This window comes from Medicago truncatula, chromosome 4 (assembly GCF_003473485.1).
Source record: "Medicago truncatula cultivar Jemalong A17 chromosome 4, MtrunA17r5.0-ANR, whole genome shotgun sequence".
NCBI lineage: Eukaryota > Viridiplantae > Streptophyta > Magnoliopsida > Fabales > Fabaceae > Medicago > Medicago truncatula.
Window position 1 is genome coordinate 62321711 of NC_053045.1, and position 18246 is coordinate 62339956.

The 18246-nt window shown below is 32.0% G+C and overlaps 1 protein-coding gene across 1 annotated transcript; it reads right to left on the bottom strand.

Moving 5' to 3' along the window:
- Window positions 1–10174: 10174 nt before the first annotated feature.
- On the bottom strand, window positions 10175–16789 carry LOC25494278 (mitochondrial Rho GTPase 1). The gene is made up of 14 exons (XM_024781801.2): window positions 16439–16789; window positions 16116–16248; window positions 15855–15998; window positions 15584–15760; window positions 15229–15477; window positions 15054–15122; window positions 14881–14936; window positions 14480–14576; window positions 14011–14222; window positions 13841–13910; window positions 13620–13732; window positions 12861–13011; window positions 11148–11337; window positions 10175–10399 (listed from the first exon to the last, which is right to left on the bottom strand). Exons 1-14 carry the CDS (start codon window positions 16483–16485, stop codon window positions 10332–10334), a joined length of 1776 nt encoding a protein of 591 aa, XP_024637569.1. The 5' UTR covers window positions 16486–16789; the 3' UTR covers window positions 10175–10331.
- Window positions 16790–18246: the final 1457 nt, after the last annotated feature.

Sequence of the window (18246 nt, forward strand, 5' to 3'; positions counted from 1 at the left end):
AATTGTTATTCACGAGGTCTTTGGGTTCAACTTATCTAACTCAACTAACACAGAGCAACCAGATGAGGATTATTCGGATATGCATACTGTAGGTCCTTGAGTAAATGTTAGAGGAAGACACTGTTCAAAACAAGTGTTCAAAACTTCTTATTATATACTATTTGGGGTTGCAGTTTTAGGCTTTGTTTTACAGAATTTGCACGTTTACGTTTTTTATTTTATTTGTAATGTTAAAAACTGCGTACAATAAAATTTCTTTTTGATAATATTGTTTCCTATTTCTATTCTTTCCATTATACACATTTTTTTTTTTTTTTGGTAAAAAACAATGCAAATTATTTCTTGAAAAAATGTTGGGATATCAATAAAAAGATAATCTATATAAAGTTAAAGATGAAACCATTCTTCCAAGAGTATCAACAACCTCACTACCTTGTTTCCGAACGAACTCAACATGAGAGTTCCTAAAGTTGTTCGATAAAATGCACTTACAATCTAAAATAATGTCATTGAAAATTGAGATGTCGGACTAACTAGTGTAAATAATATCCACCACACGCTTGGAATCAAGCTCAAAGTAAACCCAATTTAGATCAGTTAAAAATCCTAAAGCTTCACCCATCTGTATCCACTTCGAGAATATGTGAGTACCACTTCGTCTTAGCAAGAACAAAACGACTGTGATCATCCCGGTTACAAACACCAATGCCCACATTGTTGTGTGACCTTGAAAACGAGGAATCAACATTACATTTGTATAGACCCACAATCGGGTTTGACAATGCAATAGTGGGCTGATTTTACAGCTGATTTGTACGCGCAACACGCAACAGTTGTGCATTCCCTCTAACCTATCAGCAAATTACAGCCGCGAGCACAAATCACAGGCTGGTTCCACGGTGTTGTGCATTCCTCCATATCATGACAGTTTGGCCTGCTGCTTGGGTAGTAAAACCTGCATAATGGCAGAGACATTTCCTGCTACAACCATACGATGAATTAATTGACTTTGTATAGCAGGCCACAAACCAACATTTTGCTAGCATAATACATTGTGACTGTTAGATAATAAAGTATTAAGCTTAAACTATTAGGCGCCTTTATATTAGTAAGTTAGAGTCCATTAGATTTATCATATATTCTCTCATAACATTTTGTAATATTAAGCTATTGATATTTTAATGAAACCTAGCCGTCTTTGTTGTTATCTATCTTTCCCTATTTTGTATGTATTGTTAACATGATATCTAGAACTTGTTTTGATCCGCCTTGAACCGCTTGTCGCTTCCGCTGTCGAATCCCAAAAGTTTGGGATATGTTTGATTTGCTTGTTGATGATAGATCAGTATTGGTGGATGTGAAGGTTTCCTCTTTATGTTGCTTGCTTTTACGGTATGTTGGCTTCTTGGTTATTTTTGTTTCCAATCCTTTTGGTCGATTGGTGTTTTTTCTAAATTGGTGGGTTTGTTCATTTTTTATTTGGCTGTTCTAATTGTTCTGTCAACATTTGGGAAATTTGTGAGTGTTCGTAATTAGGCTTTTCTTTGTTCTAGTCAATCCTTTTGTTCGTCCATGACTATTCAATATGGTTTGTTTCTTCTTTTTCTCATTTAATTTGCTGGTCAAAATTAGTTCCTATTGGTTGATTAGCATGTTGCTTTTGTTTTGATTGGGAGACCGATAAATTTATAATGGTGAAGGTAGTGTACCTAAGCATAAATTGGTTTTTTAGTGCTTGGGAGTTAGTAGGCTTCATTGTTGTGATAACATGGCATTGGTAACTAGTCTTCTCAATGTCTACAAAATTGTGTTGGTCTATGAGTTTGTATTTGTTCTCTTTGGATTTTGGGTTTAGTTTGGTTTTTCAATTTATCTTGTTTGGTTTTGCTTCGTTCAAATTGTTTGTGTTGGTTTAGTTTCGTTCGGTTTGGCTTGATTCATTGTGGTTCATATTGGTTCGTCAATTTGTCTTTGCATGGTTCGTTTGGTTCAGTTTGGTTTGATTTGGATTCATTTTGAATTTGTTTGGTTGTTAGGTGAGTCAAGATAGTCCTCACAATTGGTTTGTTTGTTTGGTAGGTCAAGTGCTCACTATTGGATTGTTTGTTTGGTGGGTCAAGTGCTCATAATTTGTTTGTTTGGTGAGTCAGGTGCTCACACTTTAGTTGTTTGGTGAGTCTAGTTCTCACATTTTGGTTGTTTGGTGAGTTTGGTGCTCACAATTTGGTTTCTTTCCCCCTTTTGATTCTTCTGATTGATTGTTTGGTGGGTCGAGTGCTCATAATTTGGTTTCTTCTCCCCTTTTGATTCTTCAAGTTGGTTGTTTGGTGAGTCGAGTGCTCACAATTTGGTTTCTTCTCCCCTTTTGATTCTTCTGATTGCACTTCTCCCACTTTTGATGATTCTTTGGTTGTTTCTCTCTCGATTGGTTCTTCTGTATGGTTGCTTCTCCCTACCAATTTTTGTTTGGTTTAGTTTGAAATGGTTCTTCTACTTGGATAATTTCTCTCTTTGGCTGATTGATGGTTCTTGCTGCTCTTCATTCGTTATACTACAAGCTAATTTGGTTTATTTTTGGGGTTAATTTGTAACAAGCTTAAAGCTTAGTAAGCTTCAGCTTGAGGGGTAGTGTTAAAAGTTTATATTATTTACTATGTTTTTCGTATTTTGTTTGACAAACTCACAATGCTTCTTGTTGATGCATCATGAGTTTGAGAGTATGTGTTAGATAACAAAGCATTGAGCTTAAGCTATTAGGCTTTTATATTAGTAAGTTAGAGTCCAATAGATTTATTATATATTCTCTCATAACATTTGTATTATTAAGCTATTGATATTTTAACGAAATCCTGGCCGTCTTCGTTGTTATCTATCTTTCTCTATTTTGTATGTATTGTTAACAGTGACAAATACACCACAAGAAAATTTTCACTTTTGGCGGAATTTTAGCATGCCAATGACCATTAACACGAAGGTGCTCCGTATCACTGGCCTCATTAACACAAAAACGATTAGTACTTCTAACGAATACTCACCATCTTTCTCAAATCTCCAAATAACTTTATCTTCTTGAACCGAATCAATGAGGGAAGTTTGCAGAAATTTTAGAGCTTCAGCATTTCCAACAGAGGTTGCATTAAATCAACATTTTATTCCTTTCTATCATAGCCTAAACAGACTTGCCACCTTGAAATTTTCTACCATCGGATTCAAATGCCATGGAATAGCCAAAGCAGTACCGTCATGTAACCAATTTTGATTCCAAACTGAGATGTTCTCTCTAGAGCCAATGTTCCATTTTTACCCTCCTCTAACAAATCTCACGCTCCAAATGCTTCGCCACACGGATAGCTCGGATTGTGACCAACTCTTGACTCAAGCAAACCACACTTAGGAAAATATTTAGCTCTAAATAATCTAGTGATCAAGGTTTGTTTAGCGAGCATAGCATAATTAAAAGCACCAAGGATTTTAAAACCCAACCCACCCTCACTCTTGCTCATTGAAATACAATATCTTTCTCAATTCTGTTTTGTTTTGAATATTTAAAATACTGATTTATAAATATTTGACTTTCTAGTTGTTATAAAATGTGATTTTTTTTAATGATTGCGTGTGCACTTATAACTGGTCGAATTATTTTAGATATTATTATTTTCAATTAAGATAATAAAATGTAAATAAGAATTGAACAGAAATTTGAAAGATGGTTAGGTATCCTGGATTAAAAAAGGCTAACTAATATAATAGACCATGTAACTGTAAGATTCATAGCACACATGTTAATGATGGTCATTCTTTTATAACAGTGTGCATTAATTAAGTACTGTACAATACTTCACCCTCTACTCATTCACGAAACCTGCGCATTTTTCCCTGCAGAAAATAGAGTCACTCCAAAGATTGCCATTGCAGCTCCAACTGCAATATTATGAATTAATAAATCATTAAATATCAAAACAAAAATCATAAACATATAAAATAACATGTCAATTTGTTTACCAAATCAAATCCTAAATAAGCCAATAATAATTATCTTTCAAGCAGTATACTGAATATTTAAAAATACATAATGCAGAATAGATCACAGTCAAACACCTATATACCTTCTGAAACAAGCAGAACAGTATTGTTCATTAGCCTCGTGTACAACTTGCGGCTTTTTCCGACATCAGTTTCAGGAATGCTTAAGTGTGTGCTTGGCATCACTTTTCCACAAGCCAAAAGTGCTTTTCTTTTGCCAGACTCCGTTTCCCCAATTTTTATCTTGTTTGGATAAAGAAAAAGCGATTCTAGGAAACGTGATTTTATGCCCAAAACGCCAGTTCTGCTGAAGCTCACATTCCTAGCTTCTGCGGTGAATCCCAAAATCAATTTTTGTTTACTGTACATTGGCAGTTAAAAAACTCATTTCCTTCCTTCTTTGCCCTCAGATCTATATCGTTTTCTTCCTTCTCTCCCTCTTGAACAACCCATTTCAGTTTCTATTCTCTGTCTCAACATTTCTGAATTTGTTAAACATTTTTTTTCTTGTTTTCTTTGCATCAAGCAACTTCCAGGATCTCTGTTTTTTGTTTTCTTCACATCAAGCAGCTTCCAGAAAATTTGTATATTTTCTTTTCTGTTTGTTTTGGGATGCGTTTTATTCCTTCGCTTTGTTATATATTATAATCATTAATTAATTACTATATGTTTTTATTAGTTTTTACGTTTTTTTTTAGGAAAAAAATAGTTTTTAAGTTATTATTAATATTTATTACGGTTCTTCAACAAAACAAAGGAAAAGTTATTATATGGTCCTTAAAAAAAGAAGTTATTATCATGGATCCCCTAAAAAAAAATATTGTTATCGATGTATTCTAATTAATTATTTGAAACAAAAAAGAATATTAACAAAATTGAAAAACCCATTTTGATAATTATACATCTAAAAGCAATTTTGATTTAATGTATCCAAACAACACCAACTTATAAGAATCATTTTTAACGAAGTGTATCCAAACAAAAATCAATTCACATCTAACTCACTTTTAATCAAAATCAATTCTCTCAAACTCAATTCTATCAAAATCAATTCTTGCCACCGCCATACCAAACACACACTAAATGAGGGTGCTGAGTAGCAGCAGTTACAATTCGGAGGAATAGATCGTTGAGATTACCTAACAACAGACTGATTGGAATAGGAGCCTGTACTCCCATGTCTCGACTAACCTGAAATAAGCATTGGCACGTCAGAAGCATTGATGCAGTTGCTTGAAAATTCTAAGCATCACGGATCAAGTGATATTTATTGGTGCTTATAGAGAAGGGTGTTTATATAAGGACCTTCTCTCTCTTCATTTTTTGTATGAATTTCATTTAACACTTTCTAATGAAATAAATGAGTGTTTTAGAAATGTAATAATATAGAGTTTTTAGTGGGATCTATTAGTAAATTTTGTTGTGGTCCTGGATTGGAGGAATTTGGTGCTTATTAAGTATTGACGATAAAAATGAATGATGTGTACATGTGTGGCCCACTTAAGCACCCAAATAGGGGAGCTCCATTGTGGATGGTCTGATTCCCCCTCAAAAAAATTATTGTTTTTAAGGTAAAGTTTCTATTTTTATTTTTTTAATAAATGTCCTTAGAGCATTTATTAACAAGATACATTCTTAAATAAAAGTTTCAACAAAGTCAATATCAATTAAAAAACACTAACATAAATGTTGAGGCTTAAATAAAGTCAATATCAATTATTATATTAGTATTTTTTTTTTTGAAGAAAATTTTATATTAGTAATTTTTTTATTGATTTTATTCCTGACCCATATTTTTCACCCAATAGTGATAGTTTTATGTATTTTCTCTTCAAATTTGAAATTAGAGCAAAAAACATGCATTATGACCAAAATTGCGACAATGTATTAAATTTGAATATCAAACACCTAGATTTCCTTCCAAAAAAAAAACACCTAGATTTAAAAATAGAGGGACTAATTCCTCTTTCAAATAAGATAGAATATCCAAAAGTGCATTTAAACCTAGAATTAAATGGTAAAATCTAAGATTTTTTTTATGATGGTCGAAGTTTGAACCCCCGGACTTTGCATATATTATACATTATCCTTACCAACTGAGTTAAGCTCACGAGGACAAAAATCTAAGCATTTAATAAAGTAGAAGGTTATTCAATGAAATTGATGAGAATAATGATAATGCCACGGAGCTAAAGTCACTTGAATTTGTGGCATGTAAGCTGCTAGTTACTCTGGTTTTGTGCCTACATGAGTTAACTTATGTTGAAAATTATCGAACATAAGTTAACTCATGTGAGACATTTTTAAGAAAAGGAACAATTTTGAAAGGGAGATGTGCAATTTCCTTTTATTTTTCTTGCATCTTTTCACTTCATTACAATAGTACCGACCTTATCAAACCATTTGAATTGCTTGTCAATCAAACATTAATCATCTTCAGGATTAATGTATATTCTAGTGACAAATTTATGCAAATAATATTGAACTTGTGCAATTATACTTAAAATTTACATCTTCAAGTTTCCTTGTTTGTTATCTATAGGCTACCACTAGTGATGAATCATACTACAATAATGTTGATGATGATGATGATTAACCGCTTTGAATTTAGTTGTGCATTATATGTATGTGTTTGGCATCACTTTTTCAGCAGCCAAAATTGAGTTTACTTTTTTAAACGTGGTTTTCAGATTTTTTTTTTTTTGTTTGGGTGAATGAAAAGTACTTTCAGGAAACTCAGTTTTGGTACAACAGAAGTTGGTATTCCTAGCTTCTGCTTTTGTGAAACTCAGTTTTGATTACAATGACATATATAGTTACCAATATACCCATGTTTTCTTCCCCAATTTCCTATGAATAAACATCTTTCTTCTTCTTCTTCCTCAAAAAGAACATCTTTCTTCTTCTTTATTTTTGCAGATCTATCCTAATTTTGTTGGATTTGCAGATGAAAAAGGAAAACAGTGATGAGTGATGGAAAGATCTGTTCTTAATTGATGAGTTGTGTAATGGAGAAATGGTATGAGAGAAAAATGGTGAAATTGGGAAGAAGAAAGGTTAGAAGAAGATGGAAAAGGAAAATGTAGAGTATTGAGAGGTGGAGAAAAAGATGAAAATGGATAGTGGGTAGAAGTGGAAGCTTATGGAGAAATGAAGAAGGGAGAGTGGGGGAGACGTGAGGGAGTTATTAAAAATAACTTAATTGATCAATTTTTATTTTTTATTTTTATTTTTATTTTTTTTTATGAAAAAACTCAATTTTTATTTTTTTTAAAAAACTCTTATAATATGAAATTATTATTTTTAAATAAATTTGTGAACCAATCAAAATCCATTTATGATTTTAGATAAGTTTAAATAATTATTTTAATTAAGATTGAAATATTTAGTTTTAATTATAAGGATAATTTAGTCATTAGACATTCAAAATCAATTTTGATTCAAACTATTCAAACAACATCAACTCATGAGAATCACTTCTAGTAAAGTGTATTCAAACATAATCAATTCACATTCAACTCACTTTTAATCAAAATCAATTCACTCAAACTCAATTCTATTAAATTCAATTATCGCCACCGCTATACCAAACACATACTTAGTTTTAATTATAAGGATAATTTAGTCATTAGACATTCAAAATCAATTTTGATTCAAACTATTCAAACAACATCAACTCATGAGAATCACTTCTAGTAAAGTGTATTCAAACATAATCAATTCACATTCAACTCACTTTTAACCAAAATCAATTCACTCAAACTCAATTATATTAAAATCAATTATCGCCACCGCTATACCAAACACATACTTATTTTACTCAGGATTCAGAACTTCTCTATAGGTAGTTTGGTGTCATGTTATGCCATTTGATAGAACTGTTTTATCTTCCATTAGCTTCCAAGCATTGATAAAACCTAAGTAGAACATTTGTATGATACTCGCCCTGATCTCAATTATACCTACGCAAACATACCTTATTTCATATTAATTAATTAAATTTTTTTTTTGGTTACAATTAAAAAATATATTTAATTGTATGCTTTTTAAATTTTAATATAACAAAACAATATATGTGCTCCCAAGTGGTCTATTGGTTTATGCCCCAATTCATCTTTTTTATCAATTTACATATAAATTTTCAAGATTCAAATATATGGTTTTATTCAATATCTACTTTTAATGTTCATGTATATATTCACTACTCATGTTTTTATATGAATTTTATTTAAATTTGATGTTAGAAAATTCACATACAAATTGATCATAATGACCAAAATGACATGAAAAAAAAATGACAAAATTGTTATAAAAAATTAAGTCAAGGACGATGAATGTCATTTTTTTTTTATCATAACTAAAAAAACTTTAACAATTCACTGTTCTGTCTGTTCAACTTAGTTTTCATTGCTTCACTGTTGCAAACTTCATACAAGGAACTAAAAAAAATCTTGCTATCGTTATTCTTTCTCAATGAAGTCTTGTTTCACAACATCCCTATCGTCAAAGCAATCAACAAACCTTCTCAACATCAAAGCTCCAAATAACCAATATCATTAACAAAGGGGCGATGAAAATCACATTAAAAAATGGATTTGGATTTCCTGTTTCTAATTTTAATTTATAGGTGACTGAGAAACCCATAAGAAAAAAGAGAGAAGAAACCCATGGAGATGAGAATCCGACATTTGATTAATGCCTAATTTGATTTTTGATTCCTTTTTTCAACAATGATAATCGAAAAGAATCGCAAATCCAATTTGCCTAGTCGGAAAAGGAGTAGATTCAATAAATCGGACGAAGAAGAGTCAAGGTTGACTCATAAACAAAAGAAGAAAACAAACAGAAATTATCCTTTGAATCTCCTCACCTGTCCAATTCCCACTAGTCTCACCAGATTACTCTATGCTTAGCTACCGCTGGTTCAAACCTTTGTGACTGTCTTTAGGTGACTGCTGTCTAGGTTACCTAAAAGGATTATCTTTTTCTAATACTTAATTTACGGGTAACCATAAATACACATGACTTCTTGATGCAATGGTGACAAAGAGGAAGAACACATTTTTAATTAACATAAAAACAACTACAATTGCATTATTGTTAAAGACTCTTCTTGAAAATACCAAAACTATAACAACAAACCTGTTGTTCAAACAACCCTTCTTCAATCTTGACCATTGAAAATTTTAATACTCATTTTTATACCATACACAACAAGATTGACTTTAGCACCCTAAACTTCACTGCTTTGTGCAGAGCAGGGGAAGGATCTGGATGAATTTTTCCGTTCAACTCTGCTATGATTTTCCGCAACATTTTTATTCTTCTCATAACTTAGAAATGTTTAAGGATCCGACTACCTCAAAAGATAAAGTGTGGACTTATAATCATTGATCAGAAAACCATGTCACAACCTTTTAGTTTATCATACAAAATTACACATGTTTTAATATTTATGCTTCTCAGCTATTAGATTTTTAAGCAATGGTTATTGCTGCACTTTACCCTCTAAAATGCATCGATCGTTTACTTTAGTATATTTCTTGATTGTTTGGTTAGCTTTCCGTTTATTAGGGAGCACCATAGTCTATAATAATTCCAAAGAAAGCGCTAAAAGCTATTGCAAACTGATGCATCATGAATTTGCTTTAACAGCCCCGTTATAGATTGTTTACGTTAGAAAAACATGTTAAAACAGTATGCAAGGCACTGTATCTAAGTAATTCTCCTAATAATACAATATATTTCTCAATTCAGTTTTTTTTTTTTTTTTTTTGTTACAAAGATAATAAAAAGGAACAAACAGGAAAGAAAAAAGAAAACGAAAAAACAAACAAGCTAACTATTGCGTAAGGAAGAGAGTGCTAGCGGCGTCACTTCTAAGAAGATTGGTGAGACCGGCAAGGGGAATTCAGTTTTGTTTTGAATAGTTAAAATATTATACTTTTAAGTTGTTACAAAATGAGAAGATATTTTTAATGATTGGGCGCACTTTTAAATATTTGATTTATAACTGGTCGAATTATTGTAGATGTTATTTTCTATTAAAATAATAAAATATAAATAAGAATTGAACAGAAATTTGAAAGATGGTTAGGTTTCCTGGATTAAAAACAGCTAAATAATATAATTAATATATAATATAATATAGATTATCCCTCTAAAAAAAAATACATAATATAGACTGTAAGCTTTTCATAGCACACATATTTAATGATGCTTCATTCTTTATAACGTTACGTTAATTAACTGGAACCGATAGTATATGAATTAATTAAGTGCTGTACAATACTTCACCCTCTACTCATTCATGAAACCTGCGCATTTTTTCCTGCAGAAAATAGAGTCACTCCAACGATTGCCACTGCGGCTCCAACTGCAATATCATGAAGTAATAAATCATTGACCATCAGAACAAAAATCATAAACGTATAAAATAACATGTCAATGTGTTTAACAAATCAAAGCCTAAATAAGCCAATTATAATTCTCTTTTCATGCAGTATACTGAATATCCAAAAATACATAAAATCAAGCATGGATAGCTCTCTTTTACCCCAATCTCTAGGCTTCACTCTCTGGAGGAACCAGAAATGGCTCCCAAAAAGGCGCGATTATGCATGGTAACTTCCATTTATTTATTTACTCTGCTATCATTTGATTGATTTTGTTGGTAAATTCAGTTGCAGATGTTAGTGATAACTGGTTATTATTAATGTGTTTAAATAATGAAAAAAGAGTAATTATTAATGTTCCTCTCCCAAACCAACAATCCAACTTGTCACTCCACACATTAGAAGGGCATGAAACAAAAAAAAGAGTGAATAATGGAAAATGAAAGAATTGGTAAAGTTGCAACAAAACACAGAAGAAACAAGCTAATACAAAACAAAAATATGGACCACAGTCGAACACCGCTTCAAGGTTAAGAGAAAACTTTGGATATCAAAATAAATTATGCAAGCAAAAGACACAGAAGACATGAACCAAGAAACATATCACTTTAACCAAAAATCAAACAAGTTAATAGGCTTATTCTTAGTTAGCATACAAGTTCAGACAGCTTTAAGATACTAAGTCAAAGGGAACAAAATGAAAGACCAACAGCCCGAGAGCCTATATACCTGAAACAAACAGAACAGTATTGTTCACGAGTCTTGTGTACAGCTTGCGGCTTTTTCCAACATCAGTTTCAGGAATGCTTAAATGAGGGTGCTTAGTAGCAGCAGTTACAATTCGGAGGAATAGATCGTTGAGATTACCTAACAACAGACTGATTGGAATAGGAGCCTCTACTCCCATGTCTTGACTAACCTACAATATGCATTGGCATGTCAGAAGCATTAATACAGTGGCTTGAAAATTCTGTTATGACTATATATACTAACGAAGACAACAGAATACAATGATTTTTACAATATTTTTTCCCAGCAATCTATTATAACACCCCTATGCCGAACATCAGGCTGTACAGTATCTACTATCTAGATTCTAGTGCAATGGCTATAGGAAAGGAGCGAAAAATCCAACCCCACAGTCTCTCGATTTTTCCATTCAAAGATGATTAAATAAAATACCAGTAAAAGGTAAATGTGCAAGAAAATGATGAGTCTAAAACATCATCAACAACCAAGCCTGATAGTTTAAAAGATGACTATATATAAAAGTGAAACAATGACAATTAAATTAACTTTCAATCTGCTCAATCAAATTTCAATTTGAAAATCAAAGCATACAGACAGGTACACAGACTACCGTATGCTAAATGTTGGTATTCAAAAAGTTTGGATGAAATCATAATAACAAGATGTGTCATTCACCACATTAAATAGCTATTTATCTAACCATCCAACAATTATGTAAAGCAATATGCAAGCTCAATATGGAGAGAGAGAGAGAGAGAGAGAGAGAGAGAGAGAGAGAGGATCCATCGACTCCAAGAGTAAGTCTAAAGACTTACTCCAAATCTTGACCCTTCATTTTAATAACAATAGTTAATGACTGTGATTAATTCATAATAATTGTTAAGGTGGGGATTTTTTACTCTCTCCACGGCAGTACACCATACACAACAATTCACAATTATCTTTCTGACAATACGTATCAATTATTGTCAATTGTCCATGTTCTTTATCACCTCTACCTACTACAACCGTGTTAAGTACATGCCCTTCTTTTCAATATAGAGGTAATTAGGGTTCAATGCCTTCTTTTTCTTTTTCCGATGCCTTTCTATTATATTTTTTTGATAGAAGCTTTTCTAATTTATTTATTTTTGATAAATCGATGCCTTTCTAATTTAACCATTTTTGTTTTCTAATTTATAAAGACGATATTATTTGCTGTGTATAAGATTCCAGAACCTCTTTGTACCATGCACATAGACTCAATTTCTTATAAAATAGCAACCAAAGATGTTGTATCAGATAAACCCTAATGAGATTTTTGGAGGAAGAAAAAAAGCCCATAATTTTCACTGTGAAGAACCCTAATGAAGAACTGAATCCTAGGCTAATATGAAGAACCTGAAAAGAGAAGTATGAAAGCTTTTGAAAATTGAAAGAAATAAAAAGGGTTGAGAGAGAGAGAGAGAGAGAGAGAGAAGAAGAATAAAGGAACGATTATTGCCTGGATTGTCGTGGGCTTGAAAGGAGTTAAAAACACCCCACCTTAACAATTATTATGAATTAATCACAGCCATTAATTATTATTAAAATGAAGGGTCAGGATTTGGAGCAAGTCTTTATATATAGGGTTTTGCTAGAAGACACCTTTTATGAAGGTGTCTTTTAGCAAGTTATATATATTATCCAAATTAATAAGTTAATGAAAATTACCCTAGTAGACTCTTGTGCAGCCATTGTAAATGAAACCTGGTCATCTTTAGCAGCAACTATAAGGCAAGGCACCTCAAAGCCAGAATCTTCTCCATGAGCAGCAATATCTACAAGAAGTTTAGATGATGCCCTCCATGAGGACTCATCAGACCTACAATAAATATTTAGTAAGAATGTAAGATATATACAACAAACGAACATGAAATTACATATAACTAGGAAGCTCATAGATGAGGTTGACGTGTTTGTAAATTTGAATACCATGCAAACTCACAGCGACTTACACATCTTATTAAGTGCACAGCTGATTTTTTTTAAGTGATTTTGAATAAAGATGTTGAAATGTTGCTTATGTGCTAAAATACCCAAACTGATCAATGCTTAAATTAAATGAAACAATTTGTAATTTCTTCAAGTCCTATAAACACCACCAACTAATTTAATACTACCTCCATCCTTAAATATAAGAATCTTTTGGCCAAATCATGGAAATTGAAAAAATTGGTGGTAGTATTAAATTTGTTTGTAATTACTATTATTTTTACAATTTTATCCTTTTAGAGAGAGAGAGAGAGAGCTAGTTTATGTTTTCACGATAGTATTTATTGTTGATTGAAGAAAAAAAATGTAAAACATAAAACCATTTCAAACACGACCAAATATACGACCCACGTATTTTACAAAATCCCTATGTAACAAAGGTAGTCCCTATTTTCAATGGTATATAGGCATAATGAACACTTAAATATCATCATTCACCTGTCATGAACAATAATTGCAATGTCACAAGAGGCCAAAGACTCCTTATTCGCCAGCAGCCCTTTAACTCCATCTTCAGGAATCTCTCTCAGCACAAGATATTTCTTCTTTCCCTGCAAACAAAATGATAAAACATAAATATGAAGAAAGAAATGCAAGATATTAAAAAATGAATATATCAAATGAAGACACGGGTCATATGTGAATCATGTATCATTTACCATAGAATCATCAACCACATTCACAGCATAATGATCCTCGTTGGTTGGATTGTAAATTTCAGAATATGGCCTGCAATATGAATTCAACAACAATAAGATACGATCCTTAATAATTGAAGTTATAGCACCGCTGTAACAGAAAGCTAAGAGGTAACATATAATGAAAATACCATCGAATAAAAGATTTCAACAATGAAGATTTTCCAGCACTCCTGGGCCCAAAAACAAAGCACTGAATGACGTCTCGTTCCGAGTGCTGCAATTTGCGATCAAAACTTCGCCTCCTAGTCACGCGGATAGCAGATGATGGATCGCCAGTGTAACCAATGTAAAGCAGATTCTTCACACTAAAAGTTGGGTCTATAAGTGTCATGAGTGCCCACTGTACATAAAAGATAAAATATATGTTTAAAAATTAATGTCAATCCATTGCAATATTGCAGATAAATTGTCAAGTACACTTAAAAGATACACAGACCAGTAACACATGATATAAATTGACGCAACTTTGATTCATAAAACCCTTCTCAAATTAAGGAATTATAAAACCCTCAAGAGAAGCCCATCACTCTCCTACAAACATTGTTCAGTAAAATTCAAGGACGAGGGAACAGAGACCAAGGTGAAAGGCTTGAGCACCTTTGACAAAAATGCTTCAAGTGATAGTCCTGTAATTCCATTCTCACCTACAACATTCTCATCTGCAGCATCCTTGTAGGGAGGTCCGGTCCAGGGACTGAAATTAAAAATCATAAAATATCAATATGGCTAGAGTCCTCACTGACATCAAGATTCAGGAAAGGCAAACACGTAAAAAAATTCCATATTAAGACTTTGTAAAAAAAATTAAGAAGCAAAGTTAAAAGTAAATACCAAATCCTTTAGCATGTGTGTGTTTGAAAAATTAATTACACAACGTAGGAAATATTCCACATCAAACTGCCCCATTACCAAAGTAAGAATTCAAACTAATCCACCATGAAATGGTGGATAATAAAGTAAACAAAAAGTGTAGCAAAAAATGTGAGAAAGCAATCTACCTTTCTGGGGCAGTAAAAAACAATTCTTCAAGTTCTTCAGGTTGCAAAATCCCATTCTGGAGTAATGAAAACTCAACTTGTATATCACAATAAAGCCGGAAAAAGTCTGAAAATCGCTAACGGGATGCATAAAAGAGTGAAAATATTCAAGATTGTTTGAGCGAAAGACCTACACAATCGACATCAAATTCAACAAATACTTTCTTCAAGAAGGCTAAAGCTTCATTTGTCAACTCGACACTCTGTACAAATTAAATCCAATCTTTGATTAGAATAAAATAAAAGTCCCATGTTGTCAAAAATACAGAACACAATACAAACAAGGCCACAATTTGTATAAAAAAAAACCTGATCGGGAGCACGTGTCAGAGGCGGAATTAGATGATCAGCAAGTCTGATATCATCCATATACCCAAACTTTCTTAGCATAGCCCACGGTACCTCCCGGTGCCATATTTTCTTGAAATCAGCGTGTAAAGATTGAAATCCTGCTAAAGTAAGTCCATGTTCATTGACACCTTCAGGATATTTTTTCCTTAAATACTTCACTAGAAGCTGAATTGCAGATTGTGGCACCGGACCTATGAAATATTTAGCCTGTAGATAACTTTGTTAGATGTTTCACAAACCAAATACAAGTTAACCTGCAATAAAATAAGTTTATAATCAAGCTATGTTTAATATGAGAAGGAAGAAGTAAAACCTGAAAATCATTAAATTCAGCATTGTTAAGTGAGCTATCTCTGTTACGGTCGCTTAGGATGAAAATCCGCTTTAAAGCCCGGGCAAATCGAGGTTTGAGAGTGTTAGAATTTCGAAAATATAAAGGCTCCAGTGGATAAAGAACCGACTTTTGGGCAAAGCTGAAAACATCAAGAACCTTCAAAAAGAAAATTAAATTAATATTGTATGAAATAAATTGAGATATATTTGAAAACAAGGAATCAAATTGAAATAATATGAATGAAAGATACCTTCAAATTCATAGATGCTGAACACCCAATGCTAATTTCAATCTCTGGGAACTGTTGCATTACTGGTTGCATCGCCTCTTCTATGCCTGCCTTCTGATTTTCATGTTGTAGCTTACAAGCAGCAACTATAACTGGAACTTTTACCTGTGTAATTAAGTTAAAATATCTATATCATGGATACATTCTCTGAAAATGGAAATACATGTGTATTATGTGAACCTGATTAAACTGTACAATAAACCAAGAGAGAACGGAACCCACCCCCAAATCGCGAAGACGAGGGAGCCAAAATGCAGTCAGACTTTCAAGTGTGGCTTGGCGATCACATGCATAGGTGAGGATGATTACGTCAGCAGCCAATAGTTCTTCATCAACTTTATCACTGTCCTCAGGACTACAACAACAATAACAACAACAAGATGAAGTGAAATTCCTTAGACATTCAGATTAGGGTAAACATTCAAATTTGTAACTTATAGCTAGCACAAGAGCTTATGAAAAGCGATGAACAGTTTTAGCATAAATATGTAAAATCCTCCCTCGCTTAGAGTTACAATTACAATTAAACAGCAAGGAATCGTTACCGGGAAGAGGTGTCGATGATTGTGAATGGCACCCCGTCGGGAGACATGCTTTTAGGCAGGATGGTGGGAGTCAATACCGGCGGAACATCCTTGACAGAGTTTCCGGCAGCGAAAGTAGCGATTAGACTGGACTTGCCAGTTCCATCGTCTCCAGCGACAACAATGCGAATTCCAGTAAGAACGTGTGGGGAAACTGTTCCATCGATACAGCAATCGCAAGCAGAACAAAAATTTAAAATCCAAGTTTGTTTGTGCTAGAACGAGTAAATATATTATAACCTGAACCCTAACCAAGTGTGTGCTAAATAGTTTCTGTTTCTTTTTCAATAAGTAAATAGAACTTTTGTTTTAGCTTTTGAGAATTTTATGCAAATATTGCGAGCAAAAATAAATATGGAAATATTTTTTATTTTTTTAGCAAATAGTTTAGTGTTAAAATTCGTCTTTTACTAATTTTTTAAAACAAATTCGTACTAAGTACGGACTGGACATCGAGGTGCGGGCCTAAGTGAATTTAAAATCCAAGTTTGTGTAATTAAACGAACGAGTATTATAGTGCTAAATGATTTTCGTTTCTTTTTTAATCTTAACCGAAATTATATATTTTATTTTATATAACTTTTTTTCCGTTCAATTATACCTTAAAACAAATTTTGTCAATGTTATATCTATATCTATACTTACTTTTTTCTATACTTACTATATATAATAAAAAAAACTACCTCTTTCAGCATTTTTGATTTGATTTTTCTTTTCAAAAATACCCTTAATTTTCAATACAAATAACACATGTAACAACTAGATAAGAATAAATTTAAATATTTTAAAAAATGTAACAAACACGATATGAATATATATATATATGTTTTTTTTTGTCATTTATCATTTAAAAAGTATAACAAACTAGATGAGTATGTTCTCGTGAGTTTAACTCAGCTGGTATGGACAATGCATAGTATATGCAAGGTATGGGGCTCAAATCCCGACCACCACAAAAAAAAAAATATATGCAAGATAAATATAGTTTGTTACCCATATGAAACTGAAAAAATATTTATACTTATAAATTATAATTTTAATCAAATTTCATTGAAACTATTGTTCGTAATTTATACATATTACTCCAGCAATAAGAAAGGACATACGAAACACTAGTGATTTTTTTTTTTTTTAAGTTTTGACAATTTTATGCAAATATTGTCAAGAAAAAAAAAATATAGAAGTAATTTTTAGATTTAACCTTTGAGATTATGAAAGTCCAGATATATAATATGAATGTGGATACGATACACTATGGATACACGAATAGACAAAATTTATAAAACTTAGGATACGATATAGCTAAGATACTTTAACAAAAAATTTATACTATAAAACTTATATACTTGAAGGAAAAAAAACATTGATTACTCTTCATCATTATATAATCATAAAAGTCACAATTTGCTCTCTCTTTGTGTGTGTGTGTGTGTGTGTATATATATATATATCATTGCCTTCATCCACAAAAAAAAAAAAAAAAAAAAAAATTAATCGGTTAATCGAAAAACATTTATAATCATATACAACTCCATTGAAATTTCACAATATAATCTCACTTTTTTTCTTTCTAGAATACGTATGTGTTAAAGTATTTTATAAATATATGTGTGTCTGTCGAATATCATATAAGTATCCAATAAAATATATATTTTACATTAAAATAATTAATTATGATAATCCATAAATGCATATACACGAGTATCTGCGAAGTATAGATATTTGATATGTATATGATATCGATACGAATATGTCTCCATATTTAAAGT

What these genes read in the sequence shown, in the direction of transcription:
- LOC25494278 (XM_024781801.2), bottom strand. Translation starts at nt 16,485, where the DNA reads ATGTCTCCCGACGGGGTGCCATTCACAATCATCGACACCTCTTCCCG. An exon ending in CTGAATTTAATGATTTTCAG is followed by an intron (nt 15,478 to 15,583) that starts GTTTTACTTCTT and finishes AGTTATCTACAG; the next exon opens with GCTAAATATTTCATAGGTCC. An exon ending in TTGAAATCTTTTATTCGATG is followed by an intron (nt 13,911 to 14,010) that starts GTATTTTCATTA and finishes TTCATATTGCAG; the next exon opens with GCCATATTCTGAAATTTACA.